The following is a 16320-nucleotide window of genomic DNA, read 5'->3' on the forward strand; positions in this document are numbered from 1 at the left end:
ATGCAGTCTATAAAACAGGATAAATCTACTTTCATTGTAATCCCTACGAAAAACAACGCTAAAGAACGTAAAGATCATAGAACAATAAGTTTAATAAGCCATACAATGAAATTATTTTTAGAAATTATACACAACCTTATTTACAAAATATTATATCCTTAGCATAAGCTCAGTCAAGATAACGGAAGGCTTTAACATAACGCTTCTTCTTCTTTAAGTTCCATCTTCTATCGAAGGTTGGAAATCATCATTGCAATGCGGACCCTGTTGACTGCCGCTCTAAATATCTCTGCACTACTGCATTCGAACCATTCCCGTAAGTTCTTAAGCCAGGATGTTCTTCGTCTTCCCACATTTCGCTTTCCTCGGATTTTGCCTTGCATAATAAGTTGTAATAATGCGTATTTTTACCCTCTCATCACATGTCCCAAGTACTCAAGTTTTCGTCTTTTGATAGTTAGTATTATTTCCGGTTGATTTCCTATCGTTCTAGTTATTTCCACATTCGACATTCTTTGAATCCATGATATTCGTAGGATTCTTCTGTAACACCAAAATTCAAAGGCGGCCAACTTATTCAAATGGACTTGTTTCAAACTCCACGCTTCCAAGCCATAAAGAAAAGTGGAGAACACGTAACATCGAAGCATCCTTAGGCGTAGTTCTAACCTTATATCCCGACAACAAAGAAACTTTTTAAGTTTAATGAATGATGCACGTGCTATTTCAATACGTGTCTTAATTTCTTTGGTTTGGTCTACATTTGATGTTATCCATGTTCCTAAGTATTTGTAGTTATCCACACTCTCAATCACAGTATCTTCAATAGTTAATTGGATGTTTACGTGTGCTGATTTAGTTATGATTATGCATTTAGTTTTCTTTAAATTCATCTTCAGTCCGTACTCATGACAGCGTTCATTAAGGCGTTGCATTACGTTCTGTAAATCATTGTTGTTATCTGTTATTATTACTGTATCGTCTGCAAAACGTAAGTTGTTCAAAACTTCTCCATTGATAGATATACCTTCTATTGAATTTGAGAGCGTTTCTTGAAATACCGCTTCACTGTAGACATTGAAAAGTAGTGGAGACAGCACGCAACCCTGACGGACTCCTCTCTGTATTTTGATATCTTGGGTGTCCTGGTTGTCAACTCTTATCTTGGCAGTTTGATTCCAATATATATTAGATATAATGTTCATGTCACGACTGTCAATATTTTTGCTTTTTAATATATCTACAAGCTTTTTATGTTGAACTTTATCAAATGCCTTTTCAAAGTCTACAAAACATAAGTACATATCCTGATTCATGTCCATGCATCTCTGGGCCAGCACATTCAAGCCGAACAAAGCATCTCGTGTGCTCATACCATTTCTAAAGCCAAATTGTGTGTCACTGATTTCATATTCGAGAGTTTTAACAATTCTACTGTATATTATTTTCAAAAATGTTTTAAGTGTGTGACTCATTAAAGATATTGTTCTGTGATCCGAGCAGGTTATTGCACTTGACTTTTTGGGAATTGCTACAAAGGTCGATTGCAGCCATTGTTTGGGGATTGTGGCAGTCTGATATATTAGATTAAATAGTTCAACCATTACATCAATACAATCTTCATCAATAAGTTTTAATAATTCGATGGGCACATCATCTGGTCCAGTAGCTTTACCCTCTTTCGTGTTTTTAATGGCATAGATGACTTCGTCTCTTAATATTGGTGGTCCGGTATCCTCTGTGATTTCTAATGACAGTTCTCCTCTTTCATCATTAAAGAGTTGTTGGATGTAATTGGTCCATTGACACAATCTCTCCTTCACGTCAGTAATAATATCCCCTTTATCATTTTTAAGGGTATTCGTTCTTGTGCTTTTTCTAGAACCTGTCATTTCTTTGATTTTTTTTGTGTAAATTAAAGCTGTCATACTTTTTATCCAGGTCTTCTATTTCTTTGCATCTGTCGGAGAGCCACTTCTCTTTTGCCTCTCGAATTTTATTTCTGATGTTTCTCTGAATTTCTTTGTATTTATTCGGGTCTTTTGTTTTATGTTTTCTTCGTTCTTCCATAAGTTCAAGAATTTCTACTGTCATCCAAGATTTTGTTTTTTCTCCAAGTGATTTGAGTGTTTCTTTTCCAACTGATACTAAGGCATGTTGAATTTTTCCCCATTTTTGGTCAACAGTCAGAGTTTCCGCACTATCTTCTTTTACTTTCCTTAAGTTCTCGTTTATTTTAAATTTCGTTTCTGCATAGGTCTTGTCTTGTTTGAGCCGCCTTGTATCCATGATTTTATTGGAGCTAGGGCTCTTTACCTTCTTTAGTTTCACTCTCATAGACAAAACAACCGGGTTGTGATCGGAGGATATGTCCGCTCCTGGATAAGTTTTAGATGATATTATAGAATTTCTATATCTTCTGTTGACGATAATATAATCTATTGGATTTCTGACTATTTTGTTGTTATTGTCAGCTGGTGACTTCCATGTATATAGTCTACGTTTAGGAAGTTTGAACAAGCTATTTGAAATTATGAGTTCCTCATTGATACAGAAATCAACAAGCCTATCGCCACGTTCATTTCTTTCCCCGAGTCCATATCGTTCCACACAATTCTCCACTTCTCCTTGACCGACTTTAGCGTTCAAATCGCCCATTATAATATTTATGTCATGTCTTTTAGTTAGCTTTAAGACATTGCCAATTTGTTCGTAGAATGCCTCTATGGTGTCTTCATCCTTGTCTGCATTGGGTGCATATACTTGGATTATATTTATTTTACGATTTAAATGAGAGTTGAGAGACAGCATTAATACTCGATCAGAGTAAGGAACAAAGTTACAAACGGCTTTCCGAGAATTGTTATCAACTATAATTCCAACTCCCTGTTTGTGATTGGGGTCGTTGTTTCCGGAATAATACAGTGTTCCATTTCTGGTGTTACATTTTCCTGATCCAGGCCATTGTATATCGCTAAGGCCCAGTATGTTAATCTTCATTCTGCACATTTCCGACACAGCGTTATCGAGTTTGCCTGATTGGTATAAACTTCTTACGTTCCATGTTCCAATTTTCAATGCTATAGAGTTATTCTTATTTGTTTGACAGGGATTTACCTTGATGACGACCTGAGAGGCCCTGTCGCCTAAATCTGATTGTCCTCCCCTGTCGGATCTTGGATTCCGAGCTCCATGATCATTAAGTAAATTATCAATTAGTGGGTCCATGATGATTTTTACTAAGGATATCCACGCGGATCTTTAATGTGGTAGTCATCCCGTGGCTTTCCACATCTCAATGCCGTTGACTAATTTAGCTCTTCCGCCTTCGGAGTTAATTTCTCGACTCCAGGGCAATGAAGTGCCCTACCACGTGTCGGTTCTTCCACCCGTAGCTGTTGACCAACAAATGGGTGATTACTTATACCGGCAATCGTTCGGTTATTTTAACAGCTCCAGTATCCAATAATAGACCGATCCAGGATCATTTCCGTTACGCTCCATGTTGGTTCTGATGCTGCTGTCTGACAGAGTAGGATATGGAAAGGGAAACTTTGGTAATTAGGTGGGAGAATGGGTTTAGGACATAATTTCTCCCAGGTACCAGGAGATTGGGAGATAATTATGGCTCACGTGGGCAGGGTCGCATCCCTGAAGTAGATCGATCTTCCTACCGCGTAACGCTGCTTGGACGTAAATTAAAATGTGTATACCTGCTTTATCGATTGTGAAAAGGCGTTTGCCAGAGAAAGGCACGACCAAATCACGACAATTTTAAAACAAAAGCAAATATACAAGCGAGATGTAAGATAAAATAGTTATGGTGTCGAATATAAACATTCTAGTTTTGTTCATCAATGTTACCAGAGAACGACAGTTCTCGCTAGTGGCGCACATCCACAGTCCCCTACACACGACACTATATATTCAAGAAATTTTCGATTTTCTAAATCTGACTGAATTGAAAATTGGGCCAACTCCCATCTTAATGTTCAGGAAAAGACTCACCCATTCATATGTCAACCATCCATTTTGGTCCACGGGTGTGAATTTTACGGCCCTTCCTATTTAGGGTCTGTTTTTCGTTCTCGTCCCCAAAACTCCCAAAAACTTCGAAAATGTAACTCCGACCTTTGCGGCTTCTCATCATTACCTTTCTAACGCATGTCTAATTTTGAAAATCGGTTATACCGTTCAAAAGTTACCGAGCTCAGAAGTATGACTCAGTTTTTATTTAAAAAAGGGAAAATATTTGTCGATATGTATGTATGTGGAAAAGTTAAATATATCTGAATTTTTTTCTCTATGTTTGAAGAGGGGGTCAGGGCCGATTCAGAACCGATGTAGTTTGTGACTTTTGACCACCCATAAGCCAGCTATAGGACTTGGTTGGTACAAAACGGCATATTTTTTGGGGGTATATATCTTCGGTTTAAGAAGAGGCAGGAAAACTGAAAATACACCAAATCAATAGTATTGAGTTAAGCTTTCAAATGGTGTTCAAGCCGCTAGGATCAAACATACACACGGCTCAGTATAGCCAAAAAACTGAAAAACTAAACTTTGAAAATTTTGGTTTTTCGACAATTACTCAAAATTTCAACCTACGAATTACGCCAATAACTGAGCATTTGTAGAAGGACTCTAGACGAATCTACGGTGTATACCTCATTTCCGGAAAAATTCGAATTTTTAAGTTATATGCGTCATAAGTATGATCAAATCTATTTCTTATGGGAAAAACGGTTTTTCAAGCTCAATAATTCCTGTAATAGCTTCAGTTATCATACTTGACCTTATATTCATCAGATACTACTTGTCAATACGTTCCAAACTCATGTTTAGTGATTAAAATCGGTTAAGCCGTTTAGAAGTTATTAAGCTACAAAAGTATAATCCAATTAACGATTATTCTCTAAATGGTTTATGTAGTTGTAGTGGTTACGACGCTAAATTTGATCTGGCAACGGGCAATTCGAGTTCATTTACCGGCCATTTCAATATTTTTTTCAATCTATTTCGAATGGAAAAAAAATCTAGTGTACATTCGATGGACACTAGATCATTTGGGAGATAATGCGACAAAGACGACTATTTATAAAGCTTAACGTGTAATCGAGAAACATTGCACTTAACTTCATAAATTTAATTTATAAATAACTTTGAAAAACTCCTGATACAAGAATAAAAAAACGGAATTCGAAACTGGTTTCTTAACTAGTAAACAGTGTTTCCGATTAGCTCTTAGTTTTTATCAAAATTAAGGTGGTTTTACTTGTTAGAAAATTATCAAAGTTGGTATAATAGTGTATTATATAGTGCTTAATCCGATTTTGGGATCAAACTGTAAGTTAGATCATCTTTATTACTATTTTTTAATCAACAAACAGTAAACAACGGTTATAAATACCAGTAACGAGGTAATTAAGTAGCTTAATTACTAATGAACCTGTCCAAGCACAAGGGCCGTAATCAGGCAACATAGGCCCAATATGCAGGAAATTTCAGAGGAGAGATCTTCTGAACTTCAAAATTCTCAAGATGTCATTAATCCATCCAATCAATCAAAATTATATTCAACCGCTCTGACTCAACCTAACAAAAAATTCGCAAGCAAAAACCAAGCCATTTTATTCAATTCACTTCCAAATACAAAAATTGAAGATTATTTAAATGCCATAGCAACTAAAGTCGATCCCAATAAAATTCTCGCCATTTCCAGGATTGTAAATGATCGTATTTGCGTATATTTTACTACTGAAGAAACAGTCACCGAATTTTTAAGAACAGATAATGGAACAATAGTAATCAATCAGGAACGTATCCAAGCCAGGAAGTTAGTCACACCAAGCGAAAAACTGATAATTTCTAATGTCCCCCCATCAATACCTCACAGTATTATAGAGACTCAACTACAAAATTTTGCAATTCATCAAATAACTCCATTGGATTTTCTAAGAATAGGTACAACTAACTCTTTATTTAAGCATATCTTGAGTTTCCGACGCTATACTTACATTTCTCCTAAAAATCTGGAAAATATTCCTGAGTCTATATTAATTAACTATGAACAAATCAATTATCGAATTTATTTTTCACTTGAAAAACAGTCTTGTTACATTTGTAAAGAACAAGGTCATCTAGCCTCTCAGTGCAAAAAAAATACAAACACTCAAACATCTATCGAAAATTCATCACCTACTGCTCAACCAAATTATATCCAAAATTGCCACCCTATCATAACAGATGCTCAGCCAACTATCCATCCTTCACAATCTTCGCAACAATCCACCAGTCCACAATCAAAAGAAACAACCAATACTTCTCTATTTGATTCAAATCCCATTCAAACACCTATCCAGCCAGATAATGTTGAAATGAATAATCACAGCCAAAATCAACCTCCTACACCCTCTGACACTCAATCGTCTAAACGAGCGGTGTCAGAAATAACGTCTCCTTCAACATCAGTAGACCAGAACCCATTTAAAGAACCTCTGCGTAAATCTAAGAAAGCAAAAACTATTCCTGAAGATAATAAGACTTTAGCAGAAGATCTTATTAAATGCACTAGTTCTTTTTTCCAAGATAATTCTGACAACGGATATTTAACCCAGGAAGAACTAATTGATTTCTTTGAAAATGCATACGGCTCTGCAGATCCTCTCAGCATTGCAAAAACGTACACAGAAGATATCGAAGGACTACTCAATTTTTTAACTAAAATCCATCCAGCATTAACTCCCAAGTATCTGAAAAGTCGCTGTACAAGATTAAAAACTAAGATTAATAAACAGCTATTATTATCCGCTTTCTCTACTGATCACAGTGAATACAGCAGCGACGCCTCTGCTGAAATTTAATACAACATTCAACTGTATACTGCAATGGAACCTAAATGGGTATTACAACCATTTAGAAGAACTTAAATTAATTATAGCTAAGTTTAAACCATCAGTAATATGCCTACAAGAAACCCACTTCAAAGAAGATAACTGTCATAATTTAAGAAACTATACTCCGTATTATAAGAACAGAATAACTGCTAGCCATGCTAGTGGGGGAGTAGTAATATATGTCCATAACTCATTTAATACCGAAGTAATACGTTTAAGAACTGAGTTGGAGGCAACAGCAGTATCTATAAAAGGCCCCCACAAAGTCAATATATGTAATATTTATTTTCCTCCGAACTTAGACCCGTCCATAAAAGAAATAACTGAACTCTTCAATCAAATTCCAGAACCGCGTATTATATTAGGCGATTTTAATGCCCACAATATACTTTGGGGAGGTAAAAAAACAGATTCCTTGGGACGTAAAATCGAACAAATTGTTACAGATTCTAATATGAATATCCTTAACGATGGAAGAATCACAAGGTTCAATATTTCCACCGGCAATGGATCCCCAATAGATTTATCCCTCTGTGACCCTGTCTTACAACCAACTCTGTCGTGGGATGTGACATCCCATTTGCATGGAAGCGATCATTTTCCTATCCTAATTACGAACAATAACCATATCTCCTCATCAATTCCATCCAATAAATGGTGTCTGAAAAATGCAGATTGGTCTCTATATTCCTCTTTAATTTCACAAAAAATTTCTCATTTGGTTCAGCCCTTTGATACAGACATTGATATTAACTCCAAAGTACTCCATCTCGTACAGTTTTTAACGTCAATAGCTCACGAGTCCATAGGTTATTCAAAATTTCCAAAAAAACGTGCTCCAGTCCCGTGGTGGAATTCCCACTGCGAAGCAGCAATTAAAGAGTCAAAAAAGGCGTTTTATAAATTAAGAAGGCACCCAACTTTAAATAACCAGCTAGAATTCAAAAGATTAAGGGCGTATTGTAGATACACCTTAAAGAAGAGTAAGAGAGAAGCCTGGAAAAATTATGTATCATCTTTAAATTCATCTACCCCGACTTCTGAGGTTTGGCAAATGATAAGCAGAATGTACGGGAAAAAATCATTTAACACCATTCATTACCTAGAACATCATAACCATATTTATTCAACTAAGCAAGAAATAGCCTCCGTACTAGCAAACGTATACCAACAACATAGCAGTGACGAAAATCTATCTACAAGTTTCCTAGCCCATAAAAATAAATTTAATAATGCATGTATAAATCTTGATGACCACAATAATTTACCTCTAAATGCCATATTTACGATGGATGAACTGTTAGAAACTTTAAACAAAGTTAAAGACACTAGCCCAGGGCCTGACAACATCCCTACGACATTTTTAAAAGCTATGCCAACGGAAGGAAAACAATATCTTTTGGATCTTTATAATTTCATTTGGACAAATAATGTTTTCCCCATTGATTGGTACGATTCCATTATTGTACCAGTTCTTAAACAGGGCAAGAATAAATCGGACCCAGAGTCTTACCGACCAATCTCCCTAACATCTAATATGTGCAAAGTACTTGAAAAAATGGCAAGCAACCGACTAATGTGGTACCTAGAAGATCGACAGCTACTTAGCCCTATACAAAGTGGATTTAGAAAGTCCAGATCTACATTAGACAACATAGTGGATATTGAATCTGTAATTCATGAGTCATTTGGATGTGGTCAAGAATGTCTGGCTGTATTTTTTGATATAACGCGTGCATATGATACAATCTGGAGATCAGATATCATAAGAATCCTGTCAAGTTGGTCGATTAAAGGAAATATTATCAAGTTTATTAATAATTTTTTATATAGGCGAAACTTCAAAGTTCGAATAGACAACTTCCTTTCAGACTCTAAAATCCAATTAAACGGTATTCCTCAAGGGTCTACTCTTAGTGTTGCACTTTTCCTTATTGCCATCAATGACATCGCTAAGTCACTTAGCCCATTAGTCAAAGCCCGTCTATTTGCTGATGATCTTGTTATATTCTGTCGTGGTAAAAATATATCAACAATGACGACCCATATACAGCAAGCCATTTACAAACTAGAGAATTGGTCGAATACTACTGGCCTAGAATTTTCACCCACTAAAACGAAAGCAATGATCTTCAGTAAAACTCCAAAGAAACAAGTAAATCCACCGAAACTCTTCCTAAAAAATTTACCAATAAAGTATTCAGAATCGATCAACTTCTTGGGAGTAAAACTGGATAGCCGACTATCTTGGCAAGACCACATCCACTCTCTCCGTCTGTCAGTTCAAAACGGCCTTAACTTAATGAAAAGTATCTCTCATAAACAATGGGGTGCCGATTTCCAAACTCTTATGACTGTATACAAAACCCTAATTCGTTCAAAACTAGATTATGCTGCTGTTGCCTACAACTCAGCCAAAGGTTCACTATTGAAAGTGCTAGACACAGTTCATAATTCAGCAATTAGAATTGCACTGGGAGCACACTACACAAGCTCAGTTGAGTGTATGTATGTTGAATCAGGCGAACCATCCCTTCAACTCAGGAGAGAATACCTTAGCCTCATGTATGCCTTAAGAGTATCAACTAACCCACATGTACCTGTTTATAAAAACACATTTACAGATAGATTTCCATCGACATTTAATTGTGGGAAAAGATTGGATCCTCCGTTTTATCATCGAGTGAGAGCAACGTTACAGAGCTTAGACACAATAATTCCACACACTTACAATACTTTTAAAGTCAGCCAACACATATTACCATGGACAATTACTCTCCCTGCTTGTAATACAAACCTATCTGCATTCAAGAAAGGTGACACACCAGCAAAAATCTTCAATCAGAGATTATTAGAGATATTAAATGGTTTTAATGATCACATCCATATTTATACCGATGCATCCAGATCTGCAAATGGAGTAGGAGCGGCTTTCACAACAGATAACTATAACAGTTCCTACCAGCTCCCTCCCCAAACCTCCATATTCTCAGCTGAACTCTTTGCTATTCTCCAGTCATTAAAGTTTGTTAACACACATGACATCAAATTCTCAATAATCATTAGCGATTCCCTAAGTGCATTAACGGCCTTGAGGCGGGTATACCCCAAACATCCTATCCTCCTCTTAATTAAGGCGGAACTCTTGATATGCCAACAAAATCAAAGATTAGTTCAGTTCCTCTGGGTACCATCACATTGCGAGATAAGTGGAAATGATAAAGCTGACACATTAGCAAAAAATGCGAGTGAGAATCCCTTAACAGACATCATAACTACTTGCGTTCATACTGATCTAAAGCAATATTTTAAAAACAAGATCATGACAAAATGGCAAACAAATTGGAACGAATCAAACTCTACATTAAGAACAATCAAACAAAGTATATCACCGTCGAAACATCCTACAAAGAGAAGAGACCAAGTGCTCATGTCCAGATTGCGACTTGGTCATACGAAGATCACCCACGACTTTTTATTAAAGAAGGAAGCCCCTCCGATGTGTTATGTGTGTGATAGTGAACTAACAGTGCAACATATAATAATAGACTGTCCCCTCTACGTTATAGAACGGCAACATCAACAGTTACCAACTACAATTAAAGATTGTTTAAGTGAAAGTAATTCATGTAAGACTCTTAATTTTTTACGTACTATAGGACTCATTAACCAAATTTAATATACCTAAATTTTGTAATTTGATGTAAATACAGTTCATTGCTAATAACCCTTGTGGTTGAAGCAAATTGTAAATAAAAAAAAAGAATAAAAAAACCGTAAACATTTTTACGTGACGCGAAAATGTATTTTCATTTTGATGCAAAACAAAATTCTAGTTTTATTTTAAAAGATGTTTCCATAATATTTGCTAAATTTGAAGTAAAACGCGCCACAAAAGAGTAAGTTTGATACAGTTTGAATTTTGAAACTATTTTGTGGCGCGTTTACTTCAAAATTTAGCAAACATTATTGAAAAATCTTTTAAAATAAAACTAGAATTTTGTTTTGCATCAAAATGAAAATACATTTTCGCGCCACGTAATATTCATATCAGATCTTTTGTAGCTGGAATATTGTATGCGCGACTCATTTTTACGGCGTTTAGCGGTTTTTTATTCTTGTATTATAAACGAGACCGTCCTGTGGCAAATTCAAATTTTGTACTTTATGCACCTATGTACTTTAACTACGTTCTAGAATATTTTATAAGTGGTGTCTACTCTGCTTTTACTTTTTTAGATACAATGATGGAGATGGTAAATCCTGTATTTTAAAATATATCTGCGAAGTTTCCCATTCGCCTATTGAAGAACGCTCTGGATTATTAGCAGAAATAGTTACTGCCATACTAAAGTAAGTAGTAAAATTTGTCATTAATCATACGTATGTTGTCCAGAGAAATAAGATTTTTCTCGTGACACATCCTCCTCCAGGTCGAAAATAAATTTATTGAGTAGTATGGACATCTATATTAATAACCTATGTTTCCTGCCGCCGATTTTGATGATATACATAGGTATAAACAAATAGAATTGTGTGGAGAAATGCAATTAGGGAAGGCGACCCCGCATAGGGATAAGGCAAAGAGAATAATGATGACATAGTTATAAACAAATAAGATCAAAAAACGGTAAATTTTCGCTTTTTTCAGAGAGAAAGAAACTCATAAATCATATTTAGTATAAAATGTCTATCATTATTTGTTGCTTAAAAAATTGCAAAATGAGTCATAAATCTTGAGATTTTATAAATGTTCATAACTTATGCAAAAATTAAGTTAGAACCTTCTTATTACACGGAGTGCTGAGACCTCTTGTTCTTAAATTATATTTTAAATTTCAAAGCAATTGGTCAAATAGTTTAAAAGTTATTTAATTTGTTTATCCCAAATTCATTTTTTTTTTGCAACACTATAAGTCTGAAAATTATGAGGTTACAATAATACTACTTTCACATTTTATGAAAGAAGAACATGTACCTATACTATTAATGTAATTTAAAAAAATGACAAAAAGTAATTTTAAGCAGTGTAAAATTATTTTGCAAAAACATGTCGATTTTTTGTTTACTTATAAACAATTAGAATAGCTTTTTAACCGTTACCCGAAAAATTTGTTTTTTCATATTTAGAAAGACTGAATTTTTATACATATTTAGAAAGAAACACAATTATTGTCCTAGGACAATTAGGGACGAAGTTAGCCCCCCCTTTTTTTAATTCACATGTTCATTTTTTGTCATTTTTGAAGTTATACTTCTTTAAGCGCGATTGAGATTGAGGGTGAATTTATATCGATCTGCGCGCATGCGCACACCGACAGTATGGTATTAGTCGTTATACGGGCTCTGATTGGGTGTTGAAATGATCTGTCAATAATAAATAATTGTTCAATATGAAGGTAAACAAATGTATAACATATTAGTTTTATTGTTGTGAGGACAGAAACAAAAAAGTTTATAATTGTAGTGACATTTAAATAGTTTTTAAAAGCAACAGGTACGTAATAATTGTAAATGTATCATAGGTACCTACCTATTTGAACCTACCAAAATACATAGTATGTAATACTTTTATTTACATAATTTGATTACCATCAAACTTTCTATCAATGTTCACCTAATATATTGTTTTCTTACTCTATGTGTTGTTGTATTTTTTCAATTCTAAATCATTTCAATTCAAAATCAAAATAATTTAATTTAATTCAAAAATGTCAAAAGCTTAATCCGTTTAGTTAGTCGATCTTCGCACATAATGACACATTGCCTCCGTGGCGAAGCGTTTAAGGCGAATGAACCCCAATATACCAACCGCGCTGATAGCTGGTTCGAATCCCAATAAAAACTTTTATTTTTTAATTTTTTTTATACATTTTATGATTGTAAGTATATTTATTATATAATTTTATTTTTCAGAAAATACGTATTTAGTTAAAAAATTTTCCGACAATTAATGTTCAGAAATCATTTGTGGCATTTTTAGTGTGTTTGTGTGTGTTTTATTCTTTTATTATTTTAATTTTTGGCACTGTTTTAATAAAAATGTTTGAGAAGTAGTAAGTATAAATTAGTTTAATATTTAAATAAAATATAAATAAAAAGTATATTAATTTCGTTGAAATCATATAATAGAAGTATAACTTCTTACGTGCGTACAAAGTACACATTCCTTTTTTTTTAATTAAATTAATAGTGTAAATCTTCTTCTTTCATAAACTATCTAAAGTATTACTGTAACTTCATTATTCTCTCACTTATAGTGTTGCAAAAAAATTAATTTGGGAAAAACAAATTAAATAAATTTTAAACTAATTGACTGATTGCTTTGAAATTTAGGGTATGATTTAAGAACCAGAAGTTTCAGCATTCCGTGTAATAAGAAGGTTCTAAGTTAATTTTTACATAAGTTATGAATATTTATAGAAACTCAAAATTTATGATTTATTTTGCAATTTTCTAAGCAACCAATAAGGATAGACATATTCAGCGAACGCAATACCCACATAACAATGATGTTCGTATCATGTTCTAAGCATATACTACCAACATTCGTCAGAGTATATTCTTTTTAGTATATGCGTAGTACAAGCATAGCATGTACCTTAAAAAACATTCTAAATTTCATGTTCTTTGCACATACTTTAAAGTATATTCTCGTACCGAATATACTGAGTACATTCGTGTACGTAGTAACTCGGAATATTCGTAAAAGTTTATTCTTAGAATGTACCTTTACCGAATATTCTTAGCACATACTTATAAGTACATTCTTAACACATACTTATAAGTAGATACTATTCTCAGAATATACTTTTACCGAATATTCTTAGCACATACTTATAAGTACATACTTAACACATACTTATAAGTAGATACTTTTAAAATATCTTAAAAATAATATATATGTATGTATAGGAAGAATAATGTTAGCCTATAGATTATCAACTTCGTTAAGAATAATTAATGAAATTTAAAAATTTATGTATGTAGGTACTATTAATTAAACTACCGAATTCATTATTTAAAATTGTTTTAATTGTATGGTAAAAATGTTTAAGAATTAATTGTATTAACGAAAAAGGAGAAATTGTCGTTTCGCTTTCATAACTGAAATGCATTTACTATTTTGATTAAGTTTATTGAGTATTCTTATGAAGAATTTTATTTTTACATGGAATTGACATTCAGGTAAGCTGTGTGGCTGAGCCAAAACCCACAACCGGCACAAACAAAGCGGAAACGACCGCTGCATACCTGCATAGGGGTTAGCGGGTAGGGGGTTGGGAACAAAGGAAAAATACAAAATATGAAAATAGTTACTGAATAGGCATTTGGCATTTGTGTCTACACTTAACACTAACAATGTCTATGCTGTGTTGTGAGGAAGACCAAGTATTTCAACCAGGAATAGGAACATGCATAATTAAACGTTTTATTTTGTTTGCGGTCAACTTACAAATAAAAAATTCATTTTGGTACTTCAATATTACTTAAATAGTAAGTATGTATATAGGTACATATAAGCAACATATAAATTTTAGTTATTTACATACATATGTTACATAATATTTATTTGGGTACGATAGGTATATGAATATGAATATATAAATTTATATATTCAGCATTTTTATTTTTATATGCACATAATAACTAAATATATATACCTACTTACCTATATAATATTGATATAACTAACTAAAATTTATATAATATTTTATATTTACTTTTTAAGTAATATTGTAGAATGTACTAACTACATTCTCATATGTAATATGTAAATTTAGTAGAAAGTAGAACCTAGGATGAGATTCGGTGATGCTGAAAACATGCTTCTGAGCAATATAGCACTTCCTTGTAATATTCTTCCCATATACTAAAAAGTACATTCTTCCTATATACTAAAAGATGTGAGGTAGTACATTCTAAGTATATAAATAGAAGGTTTATAGCACCTTCTTAGAATATCCTAAAAAGTATATTCTTGGTATATACTGAGAAGAAGTGCGGTAGTACATTCTAAGTATATACATAGAACGTTTAAGTACTGTAATGTAGTATATACTCAGTATGTGCTCTGCACATTCGCAATGGTAATTACGCATATTCTTAGTATATACTTTTTCTGAAAAGTATGTTCTATGAATCTACTAAGAACATGAAATTGTTATGTGGGTATTGAAGTTTTTATACGATTTATGAGTTTTTTACTTTCAAATTTGTTTAAAATGCTTAACTTTTTGGTAATAGACGAAAAAACCGAAAATTTACCGTTTTTGATCTTCATTTGTTTATAACTATGTATATCATCAAAATCGGCTACAGGAAACATGTAGGTTATTATTATACATAGATGTCCATACTACTCAAAAAATTTGGTTTCGGCCTGGAGGGGGTTGTGTCACCAACAGGATATTTTTTTCCTTATTTCTCTGAACTAATGCGAGGATGTAAAAATCGATAGCTGATATCTAAAATATTAGTCATTGAGAGCACCATTTAAAAAATATATTATCTCGCTAATGTGACTTTCTTTTATTGAGTTATTCATATCGAGTCGGACAATTTTTCTAATACGGAAAATTTTCGGAAGGGGTGTTTCGTAAATATAGCGGTTTTTAAAGCTCTAAATCAAACAATCCTTAAAAAAAACATCATTTATGACTCCATAGTGCGTCCCCCATAAGGGGACGCACGCATCATAAAGAGTCATAAAATTTATACCTTCACAGCTGATTTTCGCAGGATTGTTTGATAAAAATACTTACAATTTACTAGTAATATTGTTCGACAAATTTTTAAGGGTAGTAATATCGAACGCACCAAAGTTTAGAAACCTTCAAATTTAAAAAACTGCTCCTCCTGAAAATTTGCCAAATAGAAAACTTTCATGAGGAAGGTCATATATTTTTTTTATATGGTGGGCCAAAGAATCATAGAGGGCTTACAACTTTAATAGTTAAAATACTGATATCGCTAATTGGCGAATATTTAGAATTGCCATAAGGTCCTTTCTAATCAATTAGATCCATTTCATTCCGCGATAATGTCCTCCTCTTCCTCTATCTATTCTCCTTTATAAGAATGTAGTGGCGTCATGTAATTTGTTTGACTATTTCTGTCCAATTATATTTCTCCTGCGCGTGTTGTTTTACTTCGGAGAATTAGTAACCATTCATATCCTTTATTTACCCGATTAAACATGTTTATCCCGGTACTGATTCGGTAAATTAATATAAACATAATTTCAATTATAACTGTAATAACAGTTATGTAGTTTCCATGTTAACAAAAATAAACAGAATAATTAAATTTGGACGTTACGAATTGTCCGTTACGAATTTGTATAGTTACGAACTGTCGCCGTTACGAGTTGTCCGTGGCCACTTGTCTGGTTACGAATTGTCGCGTTACGAAATGTCTGGTC

General features: G+C 33.6%; 1 protein-coding gene across 1 annotated transcript in view; it reads left to right on the forward strand.

Annotated features, from left to right (window-relative positions):
• The window catches only part of LOC114329643 (uncharacterized), a 33340-nt gene that overhangs the window by 12660 nt on the left and 4360 nt on the right, over window positions 1-16320 (forward strand). The window contains exon 3 of the mRNA XM_028278820.2: window positions 11136-11249. Within this exon, the coding sequence (XP_028134621.1) occupies window positions 11136-11249 (114 nt within the window). The remainder of the gene's footprint in view (window positions 1-11135; window positions 11250-16320) is intronic.

Source organism: Diabrotica virgifera, chromosome 7 (genome assembly GCF_917563875.1).
Source record: "Diabrotica virgifera virgifera chromosome 7, PGI_DIABVI_V3a".
NCBI lineage: Eukaryota > Metazoa > Arthropoda > Insecta > Coleoptera > Chrysomelidae > Diabrotica > Diabrotica virgifera.